The 8,641-nt window shown below is 34.5% G+C and overlaps 1 protein-coding gene across 1 annotated transcript; it reads left to right on the top strand.

Moving 5' to 3' along the window:
* The first annotated feature begins 1,089 nt into the window (after positions 1-1,089).
* Positions 1,090-8,487, top strand: LOC123870818 (WSCD family member AAEL009094). Its single transcript, XM_045914272.1, has 5 exons — positions 1,090-1,458; positions 2,126-2,301; positions 3,801-3,888; positions 4,454-4,623; positions 6,111-8,487. Exons 1-5 carry the CDS (start codon positions 1,185-1,187, stop codon positions 6,300-6,302), a joined length of 900 nt encoding a protein of 299 aa, XP_045770228.1. The 5' UTR covers positions 1,090-1,184; the 3' UTR covers positions 6,303-8,487.
* The last annotated feature ends 154 nt before the right edge of the window (positions 8,488-8,641 follow it).

The following is an 8,641-nucleotide window of genomic DNA, read 5'->3' as shown; positions in this document are numbered from 1 at the left end:
GAAAATTACGCGCGTTTTTTTTTTATTCTCTCGTCTGGCTTTACAAAGATTAGCCAATGTCAAGTTTGTAGATATTTTCAAGTTAGGAAAACTATATAAGTAAGGACTTCGTCTGTGCCGGCGCTCGCCGACATACGCACGGCGCCCCTTTAGAGCGCTTCCAAGTTAGTTCCAGCATGGTTCTAGCACCAAAAACGCCAGTGAAACACAAAACCAGCCACTTTTAACAAAAAAAAAACGCTCCAAAAAGGCACCACACGCGCGCCATCAAACGCTACACAGACAAAGTCCACCTAGTGCGTAGCCTCTCAAACTCAAACAGTCCTGTGTTGCCAGATCGCCCAATATAAGACGATTTTAATCTTTTTAACCCCCGATCCAAAAAGAGGAGTGTTATAAGTTTGACGTGTGTATCTGTGTATGGCATCGTAGCTCTCAAACTAATGAACCGATTTTGATTAAGTTTTTTTGTTTGAAAGGTGGCTTGATGGAGAGTGTTCTTAGCTATAATCAAAGAAAATCGGTTCAGCCGTTTGAAAGTTATCAGCTCTTTTCTAGTTAATGTAACCTTCACTTGTTGGGGTGATATAAAATTTTTAATTTACACTTGTATTATAAATTGATTAACAAAATAAGTTATAGCTATTCAAAGACATTTCTAAATCCGTTGGTATATTATTATTTTACATATTGATTTGTTTTTCTTTTTCAGGATCAGCAGTCAATTTATTCAATCAACAATTATTATTATGATTCTTTTTAAGTTTAACTAATGGGACAAGAAAACTGTTTAAATTTTTGTATAATAAAGTGCCATATTAACCTGTGTACCTTATTACTTTTATTTTCCACGAAAAATAAGGAAATGTTACTTTTCTCGTGAAAATGTTACATTTTGAGATGTCTCGTGTTACAATTGACTATCTACCACTGGCAACACTGGGCGCCGCGCGTATGTCGGTGGGCGCCGGCATAGACGGAGTCCATACTTGTATAAATTCAATAACTTGAAAATATCACAAACTTGACATTGGCTAATCAGAGTAAAGCCAGATTTAAAGAAAAAAAAAAACTCTTTGTAAACGAAACCAAAACAAAATAAGTAGGTTATGAATAAAAGATAGAAACTTCTGTTTAATAACTTTTATTTTAGAATAGGAAAAGTGTGAAATAATTGTTCTCAAATGATGAATAGACGATCAACATTTCTGCTCGCTGTGATTGTAGTAATGGTTTATTTTTCGTTAATTATTTTTATGTTACGCCCCTTACATGGCGGTAGGAGTTATTATGGTAGCAATATGGGCTACAGTCATTTGGGTTTACGTGAGATACCGAGGGTAAACTGGTGTAAAGACTTGAGATTGCGGCATCCACCCTCCTCCCACGTAGTAGCCCTTGTGTCATATCCAGGGAGTGGAAACACTTGGCTCCGGTACCTTCTACAGCAGGTTACAGGTACAGTAGAACTGTTCAGTTAACTCAAGTTATACAGAACTGATTAGGTCTCTTTTTGAGGCCAAGGTAATGGATAAACACTAGAAATAATACTACTTTAAAAATATATTATAATACTATTTTCAAAAGTTTGTTTGAGATGTACCAGCTATGCAAGACTATTAATACGAAACCATTAAAAGAATTTTAATGGTTTCCACCTACACTATTGTAGCAACTTCTTTATAGTATTTTTTTTACTAATATTACAAATGTGAAAGTTATGATGTTTGATACTCCTTCACGCCACAATGACTAAACCAATTTGCTGGAAATAACTTATACCCTGAATTAACACGTAGGCTGCTTTTATCCCTTCTTCTCCTTCTGCTTTGGGGCATGCAGGTTCAAAAATTCCCTGTATCACTTCAACTGTCTCCGATCCATTGTGATCGCCTCCACTTCATATTTCTTTGTCAAACCTGTGGGCACCAGAGACAATAGCACTTTTCTTTTTTTCCCTCTCGGGATTTTAAAAATCCTATATCCATGAAGGCAATCTCACTGGCATATTTTAAGTAAATTAATAAGATACATAAGTTAAGTAAATTAAACATTTAGCATCCTCTCAACATATTTCATGTCTAAAGAGGTTACTTCAATTTATTATTTGAGACAATACTTTCAGGGATAATGACTGGATCTATTTATATGGATTATGGTCTCCGCATGCATGGTTTTCCAGCTGAAAATGTGACAGATGGCTCAGTACTTGTTGTCAAAACTCATGAAGCCCCTCCATTGGAACCTGATAAGTTCAAATCTGCTATTCTTCTTATCAGAAACCCTAGAGATGCTATTTTGGTAAGTTGTTTTATTTCTATAATGTACAGCATGCATTTCAATGCCTCTTTCAATTATTTACGTCTCACACGCCAATTTATTATATATTGGTGGTACTTAGCAGACTGGCCCACTACTGAGCACAGGTTTAGGCTGTAGTCTGCCGTGCTGGCCGAGTGCGGATCGGCAAACTCCACACACCTTTGAGAACACTATGTAGAGCTCTCAGACATGCAGGTTTCCTCACGATGTTTTCCTTCACTGTTCAAGAAAGTGATATTTAATTGCTAAAAACGCACATAAGTCCGGAAAGTTAGAGATGCGTGCGCGGAATCGAACCCCCATACCTCCAGAAAGCTGACGTCTCAACTATACTAGGCTATTGCCATTCTTAATGTTTATAGTGCTTGTTTATTTTTATAATTTTTTTATCATTCATGTGAAGTGGTACTTACAGTATCATCATTTATGCATTTTGTAATTTGTTGTTTATATATTTTGCTTATTTACAAGTTACCTTTTATGTTGTTAATATATGACAATTTTTGTTCAATTCTAGTCATTAGCATCAAGGATTCACTGTTCTGTGTTGACGCTTTAACAATGTAATAATGCTTCTACGCTCACTGACTATGTGATGGTAATTATTGTTTTTGTTTTTTTTTTATTTATAATAAGTGTTTGCACAATGTTTGGTTTTATTTTGATGTCCAATATTGATTGTCAGAAAGTTTTGTTGAATACATAGTTATGTACTTACGTTACTTACCTTACTCTATTAAATAAATCACATGCCCAGTAATATAGTGACCGAATTAAAAAAAATGTATTTTACCCAATCAGAGAAAACGTTTTGTAAAATATGGCTTCACTGGTTATCACACTTAATATTATAAAGACGAAAGTTTGTGTGTATGTTTGTTACTCCTTCACGCAAAAACTACTGGACGGATTCGGCTGGAATTCAGAATGGAGATAGATAATAACCTGGATTAGCACATAGGCTACTTTTTATCCCGGAAAATCAAAGAGTTCCCACAGGATTTCGAGAAACCCGAAATCCACGCGGAGGAATTCGCAGGCGTCAGCTAGTTTGAACATATATGCCCCAAGATGTTAGTTGTATACAACTATACATAGAGTATGCAAAACAAGCATTCCAACCAGAACATGAGGCATATGAGTGTGGACTGTATAAAAACAGATCTTAGCTGGGCTGAGATGTATAGAGCGTATTATGCCTTTGCTCCGACTTAAGCTTTTTTTTTTATTCACTATAGGTAAGCGCTTGACCACAAACACACCTGATGGAAAGTGATGATGTGGTCTAAGATGGGACGCGTTTACCTAGAAGGTGCCCTGTTAAATCTGAGCAAGTCTGTAGATCTCAGCCTAAGACTCATTTTGAATTCTAGGGTCACTTTGATACTAAGCATGCAAAATGTCAATTTTACCAACAACAATTACCAAAATAAAAACAGTGTAAAACACTATTAATTTGCCTGAATATTGTATTTCAGGCAGACTTCAATAGACTACATAAAGGCCACATTGGCACCGCTCCAAAATCTGCCTTCAAACGAAAGTCACATGAGCAGAAAAAATCTGGTGTGTATTTTAATTAATTTACAGCACAATTCTAAACGCAAGACCACGTCATTTAGAATCAGTTTAACATGCTACAAAATCCAACAGCACTTCAATTTCAAATTTACTAAAATTGGCTCAGTGGCACCAGGCCTAGATGAAAGCTATTTACTAAAATTGATTAACTAAAAAGTAAAAAGTAATCATATGAAGTTTGTAAACACAGCTGGACATAGGCCTTTCCAAGAGCGTGCCACCAAACACGGTCCTCTGCCTTCCTCATCCACCCTCTCCCCGTCACCTTCTTCTTCTTCTTCTTCTCTCTGGGCTGGTTTCCGCACTTAAACGTTTCCGTCTGTTGTGCGTGATAATTAATAATAATATCCCCGTCACCTTGTTCAAGTCATTGGTCCAGCGGGTATATTGGGTGGGTATATTGTATATGTTGCCTGCCTAAAATTTTGGATGCTAGTTTTCTAGCAAAATATACAAGAAAAAGAAATATTGTATGAATAAAGAATTTCAGTAATACAATTGCAGGATTCAGAAGATCTGTTGACAGTATGTAAGTGTGATTTGTTTCCAGAATGGTCGACGTATGTGTTCAGCCAGTTATCAGTGTGGGAGTCGTTGCACCACCAGTGGCTCTCCAAGTTCCTGGGACCCATACACGTGGTGTTCTATGAACTGCTCGTTCGCGACACTAGAAACACGCTGCTAGGGATTCTGAGTTTCCTGAACCATACTGTCTCTGAGGTTTGTAAGAATATTCATTTTTTTTAGTTTTTCTAATTTATCACAATACTAAAAAAAAAATGAGATACGATTCATAATGTATAAGTCTAGTTGATGCCCGCGACTTAGTTTGCCTGGATTTAGGTTTTTAGAAATCCTGTGGGAACTCTGTGATTTTCGGGGATAAAAGGTTGTCTATGTAAATTTCCGGGATGCAAGCTATCTCTGTGCCAAATTTCATGTAAATCGTTTAAACGGATGGGTCTTTAAGAATCCCGTGAGAATTCTATGATTTTCTGGGATAAAAAGTAGCCTATGTCCTTTCTTGGGATGTAAGCTAACTACCAAATAATTAAAATCGGTTCAGCTGTTGGGCCGTGAAAAGCTAGCAGACAGACACACTTTCGCATTTATTATATTAGTGTGGATTAGTATAGATAATAACATTCAAATTCAAATTCAAATTCAATGATTTATTCAATAAAATGTAGGTACAATATGTTGGAATAATGTCTGATGAGCCTTATACATTTTACCACTATAACTGGTGTTTGAATATTATCTTAAATTCAATTAAATTAAATACAAATAAAGTCAAGACTAAAATATTAAGTAAAGAAAGACATACATAGACTTTACACAAGCAAAGTATAAAATAATAGTTAAATAAAGATCAAAAAATGTCAACATTATAAAAACCATAAAAAACATATCAATTATTATTAACAACTCAAAATATGCTTGTCTGTTAGGTAGTGCTTAATGTCAGAATATATTTTGTTTTTTACACATATTTTAAAAATAATTAAACAAACAAAATAAAAATAAAAACTAGAGATATCGAAAAATCATAGGTGCTATTATTTATAAGGATTCAAGTATTCCTTAATCGAATAGAAGCATTTCTCTAATAGCCACTTATTTAAAAATGATTTTAATGTAGTTAATGGCATAACTTTGACGTTGGAAGGAAGCTGATTAAATATGCTTATTGCCATGCAATACGAATTATTTTGGAATAAGCATAATTTTATATCAGGGTATATCAATCTGTCTTTGTGTCTCGTTGCTTTTCCAAGTGCATCTCCATGTCTGGTGAAGAGATCAGGGTTATTTTTTACAAATATGCACATTTGTAAAAAATTGTAAAACATTGTCTGCCAATCCGCACTGGGCCAGCATGGCAGACTATGGCCTATGGTGGGCTGGCGATGGGTTGATCATGATGATGAAGATTCTGCAGGCAGAAGAAATGTCATCTCTTCCTTTTTGTAAGGCCTTATACCATACTTTTAGCTTCAGCAATCCGCAATTTGGAACGCGAAAATGCGCAATTCCAATCAATTGAATTCAGCAAGTCGTCAACGCGATGCAGCATCGATGCAGTCGCAAAATCGCTGATCGCCGATGCCAAAAGTATCCTTAGCGATTACTACTAAAATATGTTTTCTATTGTATCAGGTGTATGTATATACATATTTATCTTAAAATATTTTTCACATTGACAGGAGGACATGAGTTGCGCGGTGGCCAACCGGGAAGGCATTTATAAGCGTAAAAAGAAATATAAAAACTTTGAACCGTTCTCGCCCGAAATGTACACGGTTATTAACAAAGTACGATATAGAATACTACAACTGATTACAGAATATAAAAACAAACATAAAAATTACACTTCACACTACCGACGAATACCTTAGTTATTTAGTTATGTTAATGTGTATAGGTTGTGAAGTGCTCTACGTAAGATAATATCTTGTTCGGAAGAGTTATTTTTTAAATGTTACATTGTTGTACCTTACCTAGTCTATTATTATTAACGGGTCTAGAAATACTGCAATTTTTTTGCTGGGATTTTTTTAAAACTAAAAATGATAACTTAGTTTGAGCCCTGCCATGAAATCTTTAGATTCTTGTCCATTATGCGTTCCTTTAGTACTCGATTATGTTATGAAAATTTGTGCAGTTGTTGTGAGTACTTGCGGGAAGATTTTTGACATAATCAACGTACGCGTGCGTTTTAAAAAAATGTCTCTTCTGAACCAAATGGCTCACTTTTTACGTAAACATAAAAATAAGTATTGTAAGAATGTGCTGTTTGCCGATCGACTTGTACTATAATAATAATATGTTTCTAGTCACAAAATAAATGGATACCTGTGAACATTGGTGCTTATTTGGTTGTACGCAATTCCTAAATAATAGTAAATTTCTTAAGAAATCTTGGTAGTGTGTTTGCTTGTAAGTGGTCAATTCATTTACCAAGCAATATTTTTTTAGAATAAGTGTTATTTTTGTATTAGTGTAAGTGACCGTAAATGAACCAAATAAAATAAAAGTGACAGTCTAAATGTAGTGCTATCCCGTGCACATTTCGTAAAAGGATAAATTACTCTAAGAGCTGTCATTTTATAGTTTGTATACAACCAAATAGACACCATTATATGTACATGTACAGTTATATTGTATATGTAATGAAATATACTATACTGTACTGTACATATTTTATTGAAAATATATTTCAAAGTACTTGAGTTGCAACATTTAAAGAACTTCTGTTCAAGTTCTGCTTCAAATTTATTCTTTACGATTTATTTGAACGAAAATATTAAAACCGAATTTACCTACTACTCGAAGTTACTATACAATGTCCTAGGTCGTAAACATAATTTTAATCGCTATTTGTTGAACAAACTTAGAAATGAATGCATGGTAAAAATGAATTGTTTGGTGTGGTGTCTAAAGCCTGCAGCATCCGGATTGAAAATTTGGCACCTGGAGGTCTATGATATTATACTCACAACATCAACTCACCATAGACAGTTCTGGAATCCCCAAAGCTTAGTGCTATATCCTCAGAACTGAGGAGTTAAAGCGTAAAGTTCAGTGAATCCCCACAACGGGCAGTACCCCTTTAGTATCAGATTTGAAGAATTGGAACCGGAATTTTTAACGGAACCATCTCGAAAACTTCCTCGTATCGAGTAATAAAATCACGCAATTCAGTCCAGAAATCTCAGAAAAAAAACTTAAGTTGAGACTCTTCGCCTTTTTGGAAGTCAGTTAAAAATCCAGGAGAACTCTATGATTTTCTGTAATAAAAAGTATGATATGTTCCTCTATAAGATGCAAGCTATCTTTGTACCAAATATCTTCAAGATGTGTTCAGCAGTTGCGCCATGAAAAAGGTTGCAAACAGGCAAACAGAGTTTCTTTTGTATTTTTAACATTAATGGGGGTGTACCTAAATACCTGCCTGATTTCATACCTATTATTCAAATTATTATTTTATAGTCTTCTAAGATTTATCATTAACTCTAAAACATGCCTATTTTATACTGTGATTATAGCATTAAAATATGAACTAATTTTATTTATGTACAATTCTTTTATTTTTTGTAAGGCTATGTTCAGAAAGGACGCGTGAATCCTGCAATTTCAATATGAACACGAGTTGTACGATTGCGCATTTACAAAAAAAGACCTCAGCTGGGCTTGTGTTTTTAATACTAAGGTTGAAATCTATAGAGCGCATTTAGACTTTACTTCGACTTGAGTTTCAGTTAAAACGAGACAGATTTATGCCAGCGGTATAACGCTGTCTCGTTCTAACAGTGTCTTAAGTCTGAGCAAAGTCAAAGTGTGCTCTATAGATCTCAGCCTTAGTCTATGATCTGCACAAATCGCCATGTCACAACTTCAGATTTGATTACTTATGCACTATAGGTAGGCACATAATATTAACAAGGCGAGAGGTTTCACCCTTTCTGGACATAGACTTAAGGTTTGTGCTATGTGCGAATTATTTAAAAAAAATTATTATGTGTAAGCCATGAACTTATTTATTTATTACTTCTTTAAGTACTTATCTCACAAAATATCATTTTATTCATAAAAGAATGTACAAATGTTATAAGTACCTAATAATATTTTAATGTCGACTGTTTATTTATAAAAGCAGTATTAATATATTATGTACATAGTTTATTTGAGAGCATATTGGTTATTTATTTATTATAAGTAAGTTCCTAATTGTTAA

This window comes from Maniola jurtina, chromosome 13 (assembly GCF_905333055.1).
Source record: "Maniola jurtina chromosome 13, ilManJurt1.1, whole genome shotgun sequence".
Taxonomy (NCBI): Eukaryota; Metazoa; Arthropoda; class Insecta; order Lepidoptera; family Nymphalidae; genus Maniola; species Maniola jurtina.
This window is presented reverse-complemented; position numbering and strand designations above follow the sequence as displayed.

Bases quoted from the DNA above. Each gene is read 5' to 3' on its own strand.
- LOC123870818 (XM_045914272.1), top strand. From the start codon at position 1,185: ATGATGAATAGACGATCAACATTTCTGCTCGCTGTGATTGTAGTAATG. The intron at 2,302-3,800 runs GTAAGTTGTTTT...ATTGTATTTCAG, and splicing joins ACCCTAGAGATGCTATTTTG to GCAGACTTCAATAGACTACA. The intron at 3,889-4,453 runs GTGTGTATTTTA...ATTTGTTTCCAG, and splicing joins ACATGAGCAGAAAAAATCTG to AATGGTCGACGTATGTGTTC.